We start from the raw sequence: 21,026 nt of genomic DNA, 5'->3' as shown, positions 1-21,026 counted from the left end.
TTTGATTGAATTTGACCATTTATATACTAACTTTGACTATAGTTTTGAATAACTGTATTGGAAACAAAATATTACTCCGTATCATAAAATATGTTGTTACATAGGTATTTGTATATTACATCTGTTTTATATTTTTTGCAACTTTTGTCAAAAAAGGATCTACACATTATTTGCAATTAATATTTGCTTTCCTTTTTAGGTTATCATTTCTTTCTCGTCTCAATTATTTTGGGACTATTAAAGTGTGATTCTAAGTTTCTAACCCACTTTCTATAATGCCTACTATATTGTTTGTATATAGCAATGAAAATTGTTGATCAATTAAAATTTACAAAATTTGACTATAAAAACCAATTGTGAGTTTTCATTCTAAAGCCGATTGACAATAATAGAAGTAACTCTTCTACCATATAAAGTGGAATCATCTCTCCTCTTTCTCCAATGTGGAACATTTACAAGTGGGTTATAATGGATTTCAACAATAACCAACTAAAATTTTTGACCAAAATTATGGCTAAAACCACGCACCAACACCGCCTTCCATAGGCACAACGCACACAAGTATGATTAACTTTTTCATCTTTTCTCACAATCATCGTTGACTTAATATAACCTACTTGACAGTTTTGAATAAGAACTATGTACTGGTGTTAGATTTGATATCCATTTTCAATTTAAAATTTCATCCTTAAAAAGCACATGAGTTATATCCTCAATTTAATATTTTAATCCATCAAGAAACAGAGAACGAAGAAGAATGATTCAAAGAGATGTTTTTTTTGTAGAACAATGATAACTTATATAGTGATCCGAAAATGATGTATATGGTTTGGTCTACAATGTTTAGTACTCCGTATTTGCAAATACGTGATCTAACATCCCTTATCTTATTATATAAGAATTACCTAAATTAGGAAAATTTGTCTAGAAAGGACATATATGTTCACTATATTGTTTGGAGGGACCTTGAGGTCGGAATCCGACAATAATTGACTTTTTTTTTTACGTTAACTTCTCATGTGACCTTAATAAATGACTCCTTTTTTTTTTTCAGTTTCCCTCCAATTTCTCCTTCTCAAATAACAAAATAAACTTATAATAAGGTTCTTTCAGGCAAAATAGTGAACATATATGTCCCTTCCAGACAAATTTTTCTAAAAATTACACTTGTGTTATTATAAGACTTATTGACAAACTTAAATTGATAAGTGTTGCTAATAAAAAGAAAAGAGAACATATATTGTTTTTTTAAAAAAAATTAAAGAATAAAAATATAATATTATCATCATTATTAATTGTTCCTTGGAAACAACGGGTGAAAATCTATTACCTATGTTTTTCTTTTCTTTTTTTAATTTTTTATATGACCCTGTAAAAAAATAATATAAAATTATCATCATTATTATCGTTCCTTGAAAACAACGAGTGAAAATCTATTACCTCTGTTTTAGAACATTTACACCGATTAGACGTTTTTAACTCATATATTATGTTAAATTGTTACAAATAATTTAAAATGAGGGTAATATGAATCAATAAGCTAAGTGACATCCCTTTTCTTTATTACATATATTATGCAAAGAGTTCCCCTAGACATTATTTTATGATATATGAAAAAGAAAATGTTTTGTTTTTGTTCATATTCTTACATACGTCTACTTGTAAAATTAATCATCACTCTTAAGATTTAAGAAGGGAGTCAAACGGAGAAACCAAACTCATTAAGTTTGATTGTTTATTGCGCGTAGTTGACTGTTTACTCAATTTGGTAATCGTTGTTTACTCAATTTGGTAATCGATTTTCACTCAAGTACGTTACACGCATGCAATGCAAGGCCGTGCAAAGTAGACTGATTATTAAGTTTAAAAGTAAAACAATAATCTCAATCCAAAATGATTACATTTTACCCTTTGAACGTCTTTTTTCAAACCCATTTATACACTTTACTGATATTAATTGATTGATGTTTCAATGTAATGATTCCTTTCGTTTTCCTTTGGCAATTGAAAAATACTACCTTTTTTTTCATATTATTTGCAACGATATTTTTCCTGAAATTTAATATGAGTAATATTTTTTCTTATATGTACACAATGGGTAGAACTAAGTTAAACATAGGTAGTACATTGATTGAGATATAATCAACAAAAAATATTTCTCATATAGTTGTGTTTTTAATCATATATTGACAAAAATTATAATCAAAGTTTGATGCCTTAAGCTCACATGTGAAATTCATTTTACTATTAAACTTGCCTATAGTGCGTACATATTACAAGTCTAAATTGTAGATATGACAATGATACCAATTAAAGTTTCCATTCAAGATAGCGAAATAATTTTATTTTTGGTGTTTAGCTAGAGAGCCACAAGGGCGGGGGTGAGAATCGATCCCAAGATTTATTGGAATCGGGAAGGAAGCTTTAACCACTTAAGCTACCCCTCACTCTCAAGATAGCGAAATAATCCCAACACATATTTCATTGAATCGAAATGAGATGCCTTAATTAGCCGCAATAGGCTCACATTTGTGATTCATTCTACGAAATTGGCCCATTGTGTTACAGGTCTAAATTGTAGGTATGACTTTGATACCATGATAAATTTAAGTTAGGGCGCACCCAATATTAGTCATCAATATTACAAAATTGAAGCGTGCATCGGAATTCATATATATATATATATATATATATATATATATATATATATATATATGACAAATTTGAAAAAAAAAAAAAAAAAAAAAAAAAAAAAAAAAAAAAAACTTGTAAAGTTAAGTGTTTAACTCTTTTGGGCGTTTTATAATGTTAGTCCCATATACTATTTTTGTGCTTTTCAAAATATACAAATCGAAGTATATTTTATTAATGTGTGACATTAGCATGTGTTATGGAGCATTAATTATATAACAAGCTTCAATGGTACCGTACGTCTTACTCAATTATACATCCTATGTATACTCAAATTTAATTTATTATTTAATACGGAGTACTTAATTAACAAGTGTAGTATGAGTTGAAAATATACAAGTCTATATATATCTTAAATCTAGACTGCGCTTCAATGCAAGACTCAATTTTTTTCCCCTCTCTCGTGATCTCATCCCGTCCCTTCAAATCCCTCACAACAAAAACTTAACTTGTGTTAAAAAAAATGGAAGAAATAAACACAAATAACGTACCAAGATGGACCCCAAGCCCAAGCCCAACAAGGCCCTTAGCTAAAAATGTTCCTGAAGAAAAGAAAGCGGGAAATAATAATGATATTGAGATTTTAAGGAGGAATTCTAGTAGCTTAAGGAGGTACTTCCCCTTTAGCTTAACCGGTAGTATTAGTGCTATTACTAACACTAATACGAATTCGTCATCGTTGTCTTTACCTCATCCTCCTCAAACTACTATATCTTTACACGATGCTCCGCCCTCGAGGGCGGAGCATCGTGATGATGTCAATGATCAAGTGTCATTGACATGGAAAGATTTGTGGGTGACGGTTAGTTATGGTAAAGAAGGTGGTGGCGAAGGCGGTGTCGTTGATGGGCAAAGACGGCCTATCTTAGAAGGTGTTTCGGGTTATGCTGAGCCTGGACAAGTCCTGGCTGTTATGGGTCCTTCTGGATGTGGCAAGTCCACTCTTTTGGATGCTTTGGCTGGTAAGATTTACTATTAATTCAGTAACTTTATTTTTATGTATTGTTACTCCATTACTTTGTTCATTTGGTCAATTATTTTATTAATTTTGGCTTACGTTGGTATGTACTCCGTATCAATATCATGTATGGGGTAGGTAATGAAGTTCATAACGATATACGGAGTACAAAGTACAATTATTGTACATTAAGAAATTAATTAAAGGTACAAGTGATCGCCAGTTAATTAAAGCTCGGTTATCCTCTCCAAAAGTTGATTAGTCCGTATTTTGTAAAAAAAAAAAAAAAAAAATCTTTATTTATGGCCTGGCATTAGAGGTGGTTATTGGACAGGGTAGTCCAATGATAATAGGGTCAGTGTCAAGCTTATAGGGCTTTTAATGGACAGGGCTATTAATGGAAATGACCCTTAATTAATGGGTAGGGTCAATATAGGGCAACATGTTTTTCCAATTTAGTTGATAAAGAAAATACATAATGTAAAAATAATTGTATAGATTAATTTGTATTCATATGTATTTAATAATAGCTTTGTCCAATATTTATTTTAATTGATATTTTGTTGGCCCGTCCATTATCAACCTGCGACCCGTATTGGCCCGACCCCATATTGACCCTATAAAATGTGACCCTCTTTGACCTTGACCCGCAACCGACCCGCACCCGACCCACCCAATAACTAGGTCTACCTGACACTAGCCAAACTAGTGGGTAGGGATCACAACTAGATAACTTAAAACTTTATTGGTTTAATAATAATGTAATAAAACCAGCACATGAAGAATGGAAGATTATGATTTTATCCACCAATAATCGAATAAATATCTGGTGACCACTTCCTATATCTTGCAAGCAAACAACGATTTGGCTGTATCAATGATTTGGTATAATTAGAAAGAATCCTTTTATTAATTAAATATTTTGCAACTTACCTAACTCCTTATTCCATTTTACAGGTAATTAAGATTGATAACATAGGAATTAATGTGTACGTTGTTTAAAAAATACTCCGTAAAAAATTATTGTGAATGACATGAATTAATATTGGTTAAAGATAGTAAGAATGTGATCTCAGTATCCATGTGCTTAAATGTTTGAAAATTGTAGAATATAATGCTAATAGTGACATGTAATATATTAGTTGTTGCAATGTTAGTGGTGACGTGACACAATGCTACTTAAATGATGATGTGATACAATGATATTGCGGATTTTTGTTACACATAAACATTTTTAAAAACGTTTTAATAATGCAAAGTTTATCTATTATAGACGAGTACAATTAAATAAAAAATATATATTTTTTTTTCATTTTAAAAATATTGTATTGAAACGAAACGGATAGTTTCTCGTCTTACTTAATGCATGAGACCTACTTACAAGTGTTACAACCTCCGAGTCCGAGTCCGATCCATCCATCTACTTTATATTTTTTATATTTTTTTATTTGTTACTGTATTAATATTGATCCGCAATATCTCATCTTCACACATATAGTAATGCATGTACAAGAAGATTTTTATGGCAATTTGAATAGCCGCCGTATGTAAGAAATTAATGGGAGGTTTATACTGTATTATGGAGTATAATAAATCAGCCCTAAATATCATATTTTTACTTGTTTAAGGGTTTTTTACTTTGTCCTTTCCTTGTCTTTTTAATTAGTAATCCACAACTAGTTTTACTAAACAGTTGACATTTGTTTGAATCAACAATTTTAACGATTAATCTCTAACTTAGTAACTTCAAATAACATTAAACAATTACTTAGTGCTCATGACATGACAAATAATTTTGTCAAACAGGCTAAAACACTTTTTATATACCACTTGCATGTTAAACATTCTGATTGATCAAATTTAATTTAATTTTAAAATAAGTGTAGGACCAGGTTGCCCATAATAGTAATAATATGCAAAACCAATAAATTAATTAAAAGAGGGTCAAAAGAATTAAATCTCCTCTAATTAAATAGTATTATGGATTTATGGTATTGATTAACTTAATTAATTCTTGTTAAGTGCACAAGTTTAAATCGGGGAATGACGCGTGCAAGTTGACGGCGCCTCCGAAGGAGAAACCTTTTTGGTCGAAGAAATTTTAATTACTATAAAAACAAACATCCTTCTTAATTCTGAAATTAAGCCAAATTACAAACCCATCTCTCTAATTTCCCCTTAAGCCTTATTTCTTCCTACTTGCACAACTAGTTCGTGCAAGAATAAAGTTTGTATTGATCAGGAGAAGAAAATGGGAGATACAAGGTTAATAGTACGCGATCATGATAATGTTATCATTAATGATAATGAACATAAAGGTAGCAAAGGTCATGTATCTTTGACATGGAAAGATTTATCAATAACAGTCACGGGTGGTGGTGGTGATGGTGGGCGACAGCCTATCTTAGAAAGTGTCTCTGGCTATGCTCAACCTGGTCAGGTTTTAGCTGTTATGGGCCCTTCTGGTTGTGGAAAGTCCACTCTTTTGGATGCTTTGGCTGGTAAGACCATTAGAGATTAATCGGATTACATTCTACGTACATATATACCAATATACGTCTTTCACTATATTATTTTGCATACTTTTGTGTTTTGTCTTTTGTCTTAGTTTGCATTGATTTAACTTAATTACATTATGTACTTATCCATTTATCCTCTATCTTATACACTAATACGTAGTAAATGTTAAGAATAGTACACTGAAACGAAGGTAGCTTAATCTATTACAACTACAAATCAGCTGCATATGAAAAATTGAATCCATTAATCATTACAGTAATTTTTATGACAAAAACATGCATAAATCAGTGTAATTAGTGTGTTTTTGTCATGCTTTTTTAAATTTAAACAATTTTCTAGAGTATATTTAATACTTATATGTAACCCCTAATAGTTATGTATACATTTTTCTAATTTTTATTATAATACATGTTTGTAATATTAATTGATTACTTTATGTTAATTTTTAAAATTGCTTGGAAAGAGGCGACGTGCTCAGTAAGTGCGGGGATCGTCGTCTATAATTAGATTAGACACTACCCGGCGCGCGCTATGCATGCATGTCACTTTGAAAGTCAACATTACTAATTGTGTTTAGATAGTTAGATGTTCATTATTTTAGTTTTTAATTGAGTTGCAAAAAGAATGTTGAAGTAGCTAATAAACAATTTCGGAGTTAATATAACTTACTAAACAAGTAACTTGTAATACCTTAAGCATAATCATTACAATAATTAATGGTGACATCTTGATATATGCTCCAATTGATTTATAATAATGCGATTTCTAAAAATTTAATATAAAATGTGATGTATAGTTGTTAGCTGTGATTAAAACATTATAGTGGTCTAGTGGGTAAAAACTACAAAATTATTGTAACCATTGTAAAATAATTTGTATCTTTCTTTAATTTGAACATTTTAAACGACTAAGACATTGCGAGTTGACTTATGAATAAACATTTGTTGACTTCTTTCCATCAAATGTACAGGCAGGTTAGGTTCAAACACAAGGCAAACAGGAGAGATTTTGATTAATGGTCGTAAACAAACTCTTGCTTTTGGGACTTCGGTACGTAAGATGATATACAAACACCTAATTAATAAAGCATTAAGCATGTAATTTGTATAATTTTCATAAAATTCTAATTGAACTATCTAACTTAGCATATAATACATTACTATTAGGCGTATGTGACTCAAGATGACACACTAATGACAACACTAACGGTAAAAGAAGCAGTATACTACTCAGCTCAGCTTCAATTACCTGATTCAATGACAAAATCTGAGAAAATCGAACGAGCTAATGACGCGATTAGAGACATGGGATTGCAAGGTTGTGTCAACACAAGAATAGGAGGTTGGAGTGTAAAAGGTCTTAGTGGTGGACAAAAGAGAAGAGTTAGTATTTGCATTGAAATCTTGACTAGGCCAAGGCTTTTGTTCTTAGATGAGCCTACTAGTGGCCTTGATAGCGCGGCTTCTTACCATGTCATGAGCCGAATCATCAAGCTTGCGAAACAGGATCAAAGGACGGTTATTGCTTCAATTCATCAACCTAGTAGTGAAGTCTTTGAGCTATTTCATAATCTTTGTCTACTCTCTAGTGGAAAGGTTGTCTACTTTGGTTCGGCTTCAGCTGCTAATGAGGTAACGCTTTTAAGTGCATTTTTGTATACAATTTTGGCTCGATTTTTTCTTAGTCAAGTAAAATTTTATAAGATCATTCTCTAACACAAATGTTTGTCTAAGCAGTTTTTCGCTTTAAGTGGATTCCCCTGCCCAACCATGCGAAACCCTTCTGATCACTACCTAAGAACCATCAACAAGGACTTCGAAACAGCTGTAAGTACTCCTCGAAATATTTAATATGTTCTGTATGCTATAAACTAGCTAGAAAAAAAGGCATATGTATGATTTATTGAACTTGTGTGACTTGGTGCTCTCGTTTTAGGATATTGAACAAGGATTAAATGGGAAACAGAGCACTGAAGAAGTTATAAACACTCTTGTGAATTCATACAAAACATCACAAACTTACCAAGAAGTTCAACAGCACATTTCAATGATATGCCAACAGGTAAAATAAGCTCAAAATCGGTTTAATCCATCTGATTAATAATGCTTCATTATGATGTTTATATGGTAGAACTCTAAAAGATTGATATTGTTATTGCAGGAGGGAAGTTCCACTGAATCGAAAAGGAAACATGCTAGTTTTATAACTCAATCGATTGTTCTTACCAAGAGGTCTTTTGTGAACATGTACCGCGACTTGGGATACTATTGGCTTAGACTTGGAATCTACATTGCTCTTTGTTTATGTGTAGGGACTATATTTTATGATATTGGCCTCTCTTATGGCTCTATTCAGGTGATTATATACCGAAAACTCACATGTTTTCATCTAAAATGAACCAAATCTTCCATATGTATGTAAATAACACAGAATGTTGTGTAATTTTTACAGGCTAGAGGAGCAATGCTCATGTTTGTCGCAGCTTTCCTGACTTTTATGGCAATTGGAGGGTTTCCTTCATTCGTCGAGGACATGAAGGTTAGAACATTGCTTGTACTCATATCTTATACTGTTAAATATATATGACAAACTTTTTTATTTATAGAATTTATTAAAAATGCTAATACCTTCATCTGTGTTTGTTGCTAGATATTCGAAAGAGAAAGACTCAACGGACACTACAGCGTTGCAGCCTACACAGTAGGGAACACAATATCATCCATCCCTTACTTGATCATCATATCTCTAATCCCAGGAGCAATGGCTTACTATCTAGTACACCTTCAAAGAGGATTCGGCCACTTTGTATACTTCGCATTAGTACTATTTATGTGCATGATGTTAGTCGAAAGCCTAATGATGATAGTTGCAAGCTTAGTCCCGGACTTTCTAATGGGTATAATAACCGGGGCAGGAATTCAAGGTGTGATGATGCTAAATGGAGGGTTTTTCCGATTGCCTAATGACCTCCCTAACCCCTTCTGGAAGTACCCTATGTACTACATTGCGTTCCACAAGTACGCGAATCAAGGGTTCTACAAGAATGAGTTTGAAGGACTGACATTTCCGAATGCTCTAGTTGGCGGTACAGCAACCATTACAGGAGAAGAGGTGCTTAAAAACTTGTGGCAAGTTGAAATGGGGTACTCAAAATGGGTAGACCTTGCAATCTTGTTTGGTATGGTTGTGATTTACAGGCTAATGTTTTTGGGAATTATTAAGGCTACTGAAAAACTGAAGCCCGTGATTAGAGCTTTGATGTCTGGTCCTCAATATTCCAAACAAATCCAGCAAAATTCTTAGCATAATTCTAAGCATGTTTTTTTATTATTTATTTATTTATATTTTAATATATGTATTTTTTTTCCCTTTATTTTTGCTAAATGTGAGGTTTTTTTTTTTTACTTTTTATACTAGTAAATTTTGTGTAAAACTATAAATTCAATTTGGAATGAAAATTAAGTTTGGGTTTTATTATTGTGCTTGTATATACATACACACTTGAAATTTTCCTAAATACCTTTTAATTATAAGCATTAGAGATCTTTCACCTCAAATAATTCTCGAATTGTTTGACAAGCTGGAATTATTCAACTGACGTAGAACTATTTAAAAGAAGTAAAGAACCAACAAAGACTATATAAGCATTAACCTTTCTACTGGGGAGATACGACAAGCGTAAATATATCCAACAACTAGTTTGATTAAACTTTAATAGAGGGATTAGTAATGCAGTTCGCATGACACTCCAATCCAGGATCAAAATTTCCTGATTAACTGAAGGTAACTATGTTGGAACTGAAATAAGTCAAAGTACGAGAGGACATACGTCTATCACAATTCACAAGTATTCAATTCCAAAGTATGTCATACATCTGAAGGACTGAAGGTGCACATAAGCAGCAGTAACTAAATGTTTCTTCTATTAGTAAAAACTTAGTAGTACACAATGAATCCTATCATGCAGAACTGCAGATAGAGTTTCTTCTAGTAATACGGCATGTATCGGGTTGGTCTTCTGTATCTAGGAGCCTTCCTGCAGTATATCACAGCGAGGAATCGATCAGTAACGGTATAGTCAATAATTTATCACATAAATAACATAGCAACTTGTTTACAGCAAGCACTTTAAGCAATGATCGAGTAAATGCAACATTGTAACATACATGCATGAATAAGCTCTACTGAGTTGGAAAGTATGAACTCCATTCACAATAACAAGCCACTATTATACAGATGATAGAACAATACTACAGATGATAGAACAATACTGCCCCAAAAAGAATTTGTTACATACCCATAGCCGCCATATGGGTTAAAGAAATAAGGCGGAGCAAACGGTCTGCGGGAACGGAAGGGCATATAAGGATTAAAACGTCTTCCCCTAAATTGTTTCATGCCTGGCACATTTGTTCTCTTGGGCAACACCTGCAAATAATTAAATAGAAACACTGACGTGATTAACAAGCTATAAACAATGATACCTACCCCACCCCCCTTCCTCTCTTCCCCATCAAATATACCTTCAATTGACGACCATGTAGTTCAGATTCATTTAACTGTAGCGCCTGTTGAACACCATCCTGTTCAACAAATTCCACATATGCAAAACCCTTAGGCTGACCAAACTTGTCTGTAAGAATGGTCACTCTATTCACTGTCCCGCAAGATTGGAAATGTTGCTGAACTTCTTCAGGGGTGCATGCATAATCAACCTGAGAAATATTAACACAGTCCAAATTGATCATGCAGAAAATTAGTAAAATATAGACAATTATACAACAAACAGAGAGAAAAACAGAGCTGTGGATTTAACATGCATCAAGAAAGTTATGTGATATGGTTCATCATGGGATATTCACTGGCCTCTTGGGCAGTGACCTAGGAATTAAAGGTTAGGGACTCTAGGGAGAGGAGCCAAGGTAACCAAATCCAAAATTCCTAGGGACTCTAGGGAGAGGAGCCAAGGTAACCAAATCCAAGCATATTTCCTAGTAGACTAATTAATAATTAGTCTTTAGGACACAGGGTTCTCAAGTAGTCTAAGATTCAAGAATGAGGTTAGAATTGAGAAGCAGCCAGAGAATAAGACTTTAAAGCTTAACTAGTAACAGCTGAACTCTTCAAGGCAGTACAATCAAAGTTCAAGAGCCATCATCAATGACTCAGAAATTACTCGCGTGCCTTTTAATTATAGATGTGTACTTTACCTATATGACCACATGCCTTCCCATTATTCTCTCCCCTTTTAAATTTTGCAGCAGAGGTAAACACTGAAATCATCTAAACTTGATAATTTACCCTTAACCAGACTCTTTACCCACAAACTGCACTATTAGAAATAGCATACATAGTTCTCACGTATGCATATAAAATTCAAGCTCCAACTATCTTAACAAAAATAACCCTCATGTAAACTAAAAAAGACTTTTTCATCTCCGAGATAAACACTGAGATATATTTTTGTGAACTCTTGACTTGTGAACGAGTTTCATTGTATCCTCTACACTATAATTCTTAACTTGAAACACATCAACAATAATAAACCAAGCAGTAAACTAAACAGAGATTTACCATTTGCCCCTTTCTTTTTCTTTCAACAGAAATAAAAACACGACTTTTTGTTCACATTCAGTAGGTTACAATTAGTAACCCTTGCAACAATAAAGGACAATAACAATTGAGAACTGCATGGCCAAAGGCACATGTTTTACAGCATCCATCATCACACCTGCAAGTGACGTTTTGATTTGGGAACAACGCTCGCCACTGGGCACTTTCCCCACACCTAGCTCCAGTTGAAGTGGCGCACCTCTGCATTTGAAAGCAGGAGTCTTGCACGAGTGGCTTTGACTAGAAGAATTTATGACCACCACCAGATTCATACCAGTTTACAATTTATCCAACTTCAATTCCCCCACTCTACTTGGAAAGAAAAATAAAAAATAAAAAAAAGGAAAAAATATTTGATCACCAAATAATTATTCAAGTTACTTTTGTAATCCCCTTATGTTCTTTTTACAATAAGATTTTCTTTTCCATCTTTCTGGGGGACTTAAATATATTCAACTTTTTCCACTTCTTTTTTTTTTTTTTCCCTTTCCCTTTCCCTTTTTTCTATAATTTCTTTGTTTTCTCCTTTCTTTTCTTTTTTCTTCTTTTTTACTTTCTTTTCCCTTTTTTCATCTTTTTCCAACATTTTAAATCACAGAACAAACAAATGACTTTCAATGCCCAACATAAATCTATTTCGAAAACTATGCCAACCAAGCTCCAATACCAAGTCCAGCATTAAGACACAATCACAAAAGGAACTTGATGAAGAAGAAAAATCCTGCGATCATAGTGAGACATTTAAGTCAAACCACGACATACTCAAAGAATTATATGATGCTTTATATGACGGAAAACAGTACTGTGGACAGCACATAAAGAAAAAAAAAATATAATGTATTATGCATTGAGATAGCCAGCAGAACAGAGTGAGGGGCAAAATAGCTTTAAGTAGATACAAGAATCCACAAGATACATGGTATATGAATAAAGGAGTATATTAGGGTATATGGAAGATTCATGGGACCACAATCAGCAAATGCATACAGCAGACAAATGATCTGCTGGAAATACGCTATTAGAACACACTAATTCAGGATTTGAGGAAACCTAAATCTATTAATCATAACTTTTAGAGAAAATGGTCCTTAAGTCCAGCAAGTAAGCTCTTGTCAATGTTTTGTGAGATGAGTTCCCAAAGGAATATAACTAAAGCCAGACTCATAATAAGTATAACCATCTTTATTTCTAATTACAAAAACTTGATACCACTTATAAAAAGGGTATATCACACAGTTTAACTGACACAACCAACTAAGAAGTAGAAAGTAAACATTCCCCATATAACACAAGAAGAAGTCAATATCACATCCAAAGCAACAAGAGTAAGCTAGAATTCAACCCTATCTACATCTTTCTCCTTTTGTCTCTTCTCTCTCTTTGAGGGCAGATTGGGTAGAGTAGTGGAGTAGTGAGGAAATTACCTCAGTTTCAATTAATATATAACATTGCAATCAAGGAAGTTACCATGGTTTCCAAATGTAAATTCATCAAACATGAGCAGCCTTGGACAAAGATAGGTATAATATCCCATTAACCTGAAAAGATACCGCTAAGATATCCACTAACTTCTTTCAATATAAAATTGATTGGAATTTGGCATTTCATAATCAACTTCATAACGATAGACCACATTTGACTTTAATGGTCAATAGTTGTTGAACTTAGATAAAGAGTATTTTATTTTGTCACTATTTGTTAACTAATTGTCAAGATCATTAAGAGACTTTAACGGAATTGTCTTTTAAGATAGACCTAATTAGTATTTCAACTATAATTCAATGCATATCATACAAATCCTTTATCATAGTAACCAAACTTTGACAAGCAAATTTAAATATAGGCCAATATTTGGAGGTAGAGGTTTAATGAGAAGGTCAAGTTATCAAGGATAAGAAGATGAGAATCCAACTGCAGAGGTTTAGCAGTTTTAGATACATCCAACACCAACAGAGGCACTTTGATAAAAGGGTGAAAAGGGATATGAAATATGTGTAAACAGGATCATATTGCATTGGATAAGAGTGGGAATAGGAGAAGGATCCACATGAACAACTCATGAGGATGACATCTTTGCTCATGTAGCCAATCCAGTTTTGTTGTTATTGTTGACAAAAAGAGTGATGAGAGCATATACACAAATTAATACAATCCATAATATACAAGCGTTGCAAAGAGATACTTACATTGCCAACAAAAACAGACCGTGCATCCACCTCCTCCTTGTTTGCCAGTTCAGCGGCAGTGGCAGGATCTGATAAGATAACCACTGTTAGAGGAACAATCGAAGTAAAATTTTGGAAAATAAAAAATTTACATTAAGTATGTCACAATGAACAAGAAAATGAAACTTTTAAGTAGATTAGGAGGGGAAGATAAGTTCAAAACTGAGCTAACCACCAAATAGCAACTTCCTTAAAAAGAGAGTGTTACACTTACACTAAGTTCACTAACATTATCGATTTACAGATAAGGTATGGTATCCTTCTAAGTGTTCCAAATTTTAAATTTTGAAATATTATACTAGTAAAGCTATAAAGGTGACGGTATTGCATCCAACAAAGACGGACCTTATATGCACACTCTAAATCCACAAGGTAAATATTGTCAGACACGAAATTCAGCGTATTCATTCATTTAGAACGCAGTATTTCCATTCATATTTAAAGTTAAAATAAGTTGATCGTTCCAATCACAAATTAGTCAATCAAATAATGAATAATATGACTAGACTTAGGAAGAAACATATTTCCTGAAAAACTAGACAACAAATCAATGTTATCCTCAACAAACAATCACACAGTGTAATAATTAATTCCAATACAAAACTCTAAAAGCTGCACGTAAATTAAAACCTATAAACAAAGAAAAAAAAAATCAAGTGATAAATCCAAACCTTGAGCAGAACCCATCTCCTTCTCGACTTTAGCTTGCATCTCACGAAGTGCAGCAGCTTCCTCCTCCATCTCCTTCAATCTCTTCTTCATCTCATCAAGCTCCTAAAACACAACATCAAACATCAATCGATTTCCAATCCTAGGGTTTCCGTAAACACTCAATAATCCAAACACAAATTGATCAACAAAAATTAACAGAAATCACCAGAAATCTTGAATAAGAACAAATTACAGAGAAAATTGAAACAATAAAGGATAAAAATAAAAGAAAAGAAAACCTTGACGGCGGCGTCATCGTCGCCGGTAGACATGTCGACGTCGGCGTTGGTAGCATCCAAGTCTCCCTCCAAATCTCCTTCGACAGGAATGTCACCTCCGTAGACCTCATGCTCTTCTTCATCCATGGTTTTCTCTCTCTAGCTTTTACTTTCTCTCTCCTCAGCTCGTCAAAGTGTCGCTTAAGTTTGGAAGAGAAGTTGATGAATGAATGGATGGGTTGAATTGCGGAATTTATTTGCCTCACGACATTACAGGTGTTATAAAGAATCCTTTACTCTTTATAACTACGACTATTTCAGTTGAAATCATGGGCTTGGTACTTTCAAGTGTCACTGGGCTGTTTGACAAAGTATGACCCGGGACGTCTATTTTAAACTCGGGTGTAAGAATACGTTTTATGCGTTTGGATGATTTATCTATATTAAAGGTGTCAATTCGAATGATTAGATTGAGTCTGATGAGTTCGAATCGAGTCAATTTTTAAAGTTTAGTCATACTAAACTATTATGTCCATACAAGTACAAATATGAACCGGATATTTTACAAGTTGGTTTCGGATCTGATTGGGTCGGGTGTACTTTTGACACCTCTTATTTATACGCATTCGATATTCATAAATATGCCTCAAATGAAAGTGAGGGCTGAAGGTAAGGGAAACCCCCTACTCTCAAGCAAATGTAATTGGTGGGGCTTAAACTTGTAGCCTCAAGGTAACAAGATAAGTGCGTGAGTTCTTCGCCAAACTTTGTTTTGGTACGAACTAAATAACTATACACATATCACATATGTTCCAATATATGTAGTATCTATTACTACATATTAGGCATTCAAACTTAATTTTGATGGGTCGGTCCGAAACAAGTCAGCAACAGCATGCGTCATCATTAGGGATTTCAAAGGTGCCCTAGTTTCGACAGCAACCTTCAATCTAGAAAACACAAAGGCATTCGTCATAGAGGCAACTTCTCTTCACAAAGGCATTATGTTAGCACTTCATCAGGGTCTCAAAAACATCAAAATTGAAGGTGGCAACTTACTTATTGTCAATGCAATAATAGGTAAGTGGTCCACCCCTTGGCAAATCCAAAACATCATTGAAGACTCTGGCATTCTTTTGACAAAATTCGACAATTGGAGCATCAGACATGTGTATAGAGAGACAAACTGAGCAGCAGATTAGATAGCTAATGTAGGCCACCTAGTAACAGATTTTATGTTAATTAATGATTGTACTAGCTCTAATTTAGCTTCCATACTTCAAACTGACTCATTAAGGATTCCCCTCGTGAAGAGGGTTTCCTAATGTGTTTTCTTCTTACCTTTAAAAAAAAAAAATACTACATATAAGGCAACATTCAAGTACAAAAAGGTATTGATGCATTTATATTGCTCTCCATACATTGTGTTTTGGGATCCTTTAATCATTATTTTGTATTAATAATTTACTAATTTTGTATTAGACAACCATTTTTAGCTAACCCCAGTACATCATACAATGAGGCTATGAGGTAATAAAAGTAACTACTTGTGTTAAGTAATAAAATTCAGCTACCTTTCATCTAGCTTTGCAATATACACCCACATAAAATGCATGTAGTATAACTATTTATACTCTCTCTCTCTCTTTTTTTTTTTTTTTTTTTTTTTTTTTTTTTTTTTTTTTAAAGCTTTAAATTTATGTAATTAAACACTATTGTTTCTCAAATGTTTTTGGTTAAACAATGGAAAACTACAAGTTTAGAAACTGCCGCAGACAAATTTCACCTCATAACTAATGATTTTGCTCTATATATAAGGTCAAAATTTGATTAGATAATACTAGATCCACAAAAATAAGGTGAACTGAAAGCCCTATAAGATTTTCCAATAAGTAAATTCCAGACAATAAACCAAGTAAATCGAATAAGTACATCGAATGAGTTGACATTTGCAAAATCACGAGTACTGTAATAAAAATAAAAACACAATTGCAAAAAACACAATGGTAATTGGGCAGAGCCTCCTGTCTTCTTCTTCCTCAACCGAATGAACTTCAACTTCTCCGCCTAAATCCTACTACCAGAACCCCAACTAACCCTAACAAAGATTAAACCCTGAAAATAAAAAATCTCAATCTTCAATTAAACCCTAACAAAATTCACAAATCAACTGAAAATCAGTGTAAAAAATGTCACTAATTTTTCAAAATCCCTTATCCAATGCCACTTATCGAGTAAAATTCTACTCCCCCAAGAACACCACCCACCTCAATTCCACCAAAACCCTCAAATTCTCTCTCTTCCATAATCAATCCTTGCAAAATAACGACTACCCATTTCATAAAAACTTATCCTTGTTGCGAAATCGTCTTTCTCTCATCAAAGTTCATGATTCTTCCATTAATGCTTTTCAGGAAGAAGATAATTCGATTCAATTGTTTAATTTGGATGGTTTTCTGTCTTTCTTGGAATCGATTTGCGTAATTTCTGCAGTATTAATTTCAGTGGGATGTTGGGGTTATCGGGTTTTTTACAAGCAGCATACTTCTGGGTTACTGGCGGTGGGAAGCAGACTTTTGGTGTGGCTTCTAGCTGTGGCTGTAGCTGTTGGTTCCGTGATCCGGAGGCGGCAATGGAAGCGGGTGTGTGGATCGCCCATGAACTCGAGACCGGGTTCCGAAACTGGAAATGTGATTGACAGGATTGAGAAATTGGAGGAAAGTATGAGGAGTGCTACTTCCATCATTAGGATGCTATCTAGGCAGCTTGAAAAATTAGGGGTTCGGTTTCGGGTCACTAGGAAATCCTTGAAGGATCCCATTTCTGAGGTAATCAGCCTTTAACATCTTTTTGGTTAGGAGTAATTGATTCAATTTGCCTATTTAATAAGTTGATTGATTTGATTTACATATGTATTCAATAAGAATTATTTGCTATTATCCTTAGTGATGATTGATTGCTTACAAATTGTTTGGGCATTTCAATTAGATCCTAATCATATGCATTCAGTGTGTTGGGATTTACTTTAGATTTTTGCTGAGACTCAAGGTCTTTGATGCATTGTATAAGAGAGTATTGTGCTTGGTGAAAGCTTACTAAACCCTCCAAAATAGAGATTAAAACCTATGTAGCATGGAAATGGATCGGGTTTTGGAAACGAGAAAACCTCTGGTCCTAACCATTTATGAGCTTCATTTGAAATGGGGAAAGTACAGGTCCCAAAAGTGCTTCCTTGGTCAACCCAAACATCGGCCAAAATTTATCAATATGTGAGAATTGTGAGGATGATTTTGTTTCATTGGTGGATATCTCAGGCTCTCAGCTGCTTGTTGCCCAGGCTTTTATATACCTATATATGTTGGAGGTTTTGCAATGTTAGTTATTGTGCGTTCTAAAACCTTTCTTCCATTTTTGTTTGCTCAATACACTTTGACTTGGACATGGTATTTTGATAAGAAAAGCTCTTAAATTGAGGATACCAGGACATAGTTATGACTGTCCAAACTCCTAAGTGACATTACAGATCTTGTTATGTCGCTATATTAATAGATGCAACATATATTATACAGGTCACAAAATTTTATTGGCAATTCAATTGTTATTTGATTCATATTTTATGAAATCGAGTGAACTGTATGCAACTTGGGGTAGGAAGACAGGGAATGGGCATGCTGAATCTAGTGTTACATTGTTCATCATGTCTAAATTCTATGTAGAGTATGATCAAACCTCAATAGAACCACTAGAAGAAGTGCGAATTTTTGGGTGGTGTGCTTAAATCAGAAACCAGGACTAGATTACCATTTTTTTTCTTTTTTGCCCTACCTTCCCTCGTCTGCATTTTTTGTTATAAAGATTAAGGTTCCTATCAGGTTGTGGGGATGCAATTGTATCTCATAGCAGCTTTGTGTGTTAAGCCGAGTGGTGGTGGTTCTGTGGTAGAACTTCTCTTCCAGGGTAGAGTCTAAATAGTGGAAAATAATGGTATCAGGCTGTTAGAACAAAAAAAATGGAAAATGGGTGCTTAGTTGTTGAAGATAATGACAGAACCAGATACGCGAGTTCCTGAGGTGAACAGGCGGTTATAAACTTATAATCTCCCACAGAAAGAAGGAAACAACATAGTTACACACAGTTTGGAGATTGTATTCTTTCCATAATTTCATTTGAAGGATGGATGGAGCCATGGAAGATTCATATAGCCATCCTCGATTCTGTGAAATTTGCCTATGAAACTTATTTGCAACTAGGAAATGCTTTGTGCCATTGGTTTTCCTATTTTTGCGTTTTATTTTTATCTTGTAATTGTTGTCAGCTTTTGTGTTCAGTTGTTTTAATTCACTTGAGAAACTAACAAACAAATTTTAGTGTGTGTGTCCGTGTCTGTGTGGGTATAGCCCCACCTAAAGCTGCCCATCTTGGGCTTGGACTGGGCTGTTTGGCGTGGCTGCCTCAACCTAGTTATGACTAAGGTCCGATGAGCACATCTCAAAAAAAGAAAAAAAAAGGTCAAAGTAGTTTGATACCCCTAACATCTCTCAACCACGAGGGAAGAGGGGCCTGAGCTCAAACCATGGACCTGCTCTTTGGCTGGAAATTCATCCTGTATAGATTAAGACTGAAAGCAAATTTAGTTGGTTGAAGCTGTATAGAATTATGAAAAGTATTACATATAGTAATCTGTTCCCTTTAAAAAAAAGGTTTAATCTGTTTATATGCGTGTCAGCCGTTCTATCTCACATCTTTGTCTCTTCTTTGTCTCTTGGTACTGTGATTTTAACGTCGTGTCTGTTCAAAGACTGCAGCTCTGACTCAGAAGAATTCCGAAGCCACTCGTGCTTTAGCAGTTCAAGAAAGCATCCTAGAAAAGGAGCTTGGCGAAGTTCAAAAAGTTTTGCTTGCAATGCAGGTAAGAACATACTAACGTTTTCAGTTAATTTGAGTCGCCTTTACTGGGTTGATAACTGTTACATAGAATTAGAAGCTTGTAAAGGTCCTTAACTGCATGCACTCGATGTTTTAGCTTCCTAGTGATATCTATTTATTCTGTTAGACTTTTGCTGCTGTATACAAGGTTTACCGTTTGGATCACATTGGGTAAATCGCTGCCCCTGCTCCCTCCATTCCTTCAAATTTCATAGTTGTTGGGGTCGTCAGATATCAGTAATATGGATCTCTCTATTTGTCATGCAATTTTTGATAATGTCCTGACCAAAGTTTTAACGTGTGTGCAGGACCAGCAGCAAAAACAGCTAGAGTTGATTCTTGCAATTGCAAAGAGTGGAAAGTTATTCGAAACCAAACAATCACCAAGTCAGACGAGTGTGAATAAAACAGTTCCAGATAATGGTTTGAAACAAGTGGATGGGCAACAAATCCAGGCAACAGCAGTGCAAACAGGGGCAAGTAATGACAGAGCATCAGGATCATGAAGTCGAGAATTCTTGTCGTTAACATCTAATTATTGTCAGGCTGTCTTAGGATGGACTAAGCAAGTGAAAGCAATCTCAAATCCTTGAACATTTTTGTCGTGACACAATCATTCAGGGCTATTGTTTGGAAGGAATTAGGGCTGAAATTAAGTGGAAACCTCGCACACTTCACTAGTCGTTGGTGGTTGCTGCCTATATTTTCCACCCATTTGTAATGTACCATTTGAGGCATTATTGTGAGGGTAATGCTGACTGTATACTGTTGTGACCAATATTAAGTTCTCTGTAGAGTCCGACTCAATTTCATTGTACCGAATAAAAGGAATAATGTAAGCAAATTGTTTTGTTGAGATATCTTTGTTGAATAAATCCTTTCTTCGAGCTTGTGAGTAAGAGGTTCCATGGTGCAAACTTATTTTCTGCTAGCATTAATCCTTAAAGTTTATTACTTGTAGTTTAGAAGTTTAGATTTACAAGATGACATACTTATGAAATTAATATGTTTTTCTTTCAAAAACAATAATTAATATGTGATCCAAACTCTAGGGAGTCTACCACTACCTCTTTGGAAGCGCCGTAGCTCATTATACCAGAAGAAGCTAAAGCTGAACAATTTCTTATTCACATATTTGAGTGTTGAGTTACAACTATTTGAGTG

At 34.1% G+C, this 21,026-nt stretch overlaps 3 protein-coding genes across 4 annotated transcripts; 2 read left to right on the top strand and 1 right to left on the bottom strand.

Moving 5' to 3' along the window:
- The first annotated feature begins 2,980 nt into the window (after positions 1–2,980).
- On the top strand, positions 2,981–9,643 carry LOC110682235 (ABC transporter G family member 11-like). 2 transcript variants are annotated; one of them, XM_021858517.1, is made up of 8 exons: positions 2,981–3,653; positions 7,140–7,219; positions 7,336–7,800; positions 7,906–7,995; positions 8,105–8,230; positions 8,330–8,524; positions 8,621–8,707; positions 8,819–9,643. In XM_021858517.1, the coding sequence occupies exons 1-8, from the start codon at positions 3,155–3,157 to the stop codon at positions 9,470–9,472; spliced, it is 2,196 nt and encodes a 731-aa protein (XP_021714209.1). In that variant the 5' UTR covers positions 2,981–3,154; the 3' UTR covers positions 9,473–9,643. The 2 variants fall into 2 exon arrangements, with proteins under 2 accessions (XP_021714209.1, XP_021714210.1); XM_021858518.1 differs by lacking the exon at positions 2,981–3,653 and adding an exon at positions 4,930–6,150.
- Positions 9,644–9,852: 209 nt separating this feature from the next.
- LOC110682237 (polyadenylate-binding protein 2-like) lies at positions 9,853–15,213 on the bottom strand. The gene is made up of 6 exons (XM_021858520.1): positions 14,958–15,213; positions 14,679–14,781; positions 13,969–14,036; positions 10,693–10,884; positions 10,467–10,597; positions 9,853–10,205 (listed from the first exon to the last, which is right to left on the bottom strand). The coding sequence occupies exons 1-6, from the start codon at positions 15,081–15,083 to the stop codon at positions 10,157–10,159; spliced, it is 669 nt and encodes a 222-aa protein (XP_021714212.1). The 5' UTR covers positions 15,084–15,213; the 3' UTR covers positions 9,853–10,156.
- Positions 15,214–16,698: 1,485 nt separating this feature from the next.
- Positions 16,699–20,761, top strand: LOC110682236. The gene is made up of 3 exons (XM_021858519.1): positions 16,699–17,764; positions 19,735–19,845; positions 20,171–20,761. Exons 1-3 carry the CDS (start codon positions 17,126–17,128, stop codon positions 20,366–20,368), a joined length of 948 nt encoding a protein of 315 aa, XP_021714211.1. The 5' UTR covers positions 16,699–17,125; the 3' UTR covers positions 20,369–20,761.
- The last annotated feature ends 265 nt before the right edge of the window (positions 20,762–21,026 follow it).

This window comes from Chenopodium quinoa, unplaced genomic scaffold (genome assembly GCF_001683475.1).
Source record: "Chenopodium quinoa cultivar QQ74 unplaced genomic scaffold, ASM168347v1, whole genome shotgun sequence".
Taxonomy (NCBI): Eukaryota; Viridiplantae; Streptophyta; class Magnoliopsida; order Caryophyllales; family Amaranthaceae; genus Chenopodium; species Chenopodium quinoa.
This window is presented reverse-complemented; position numbering and strand designations above follow the sequence as displayed.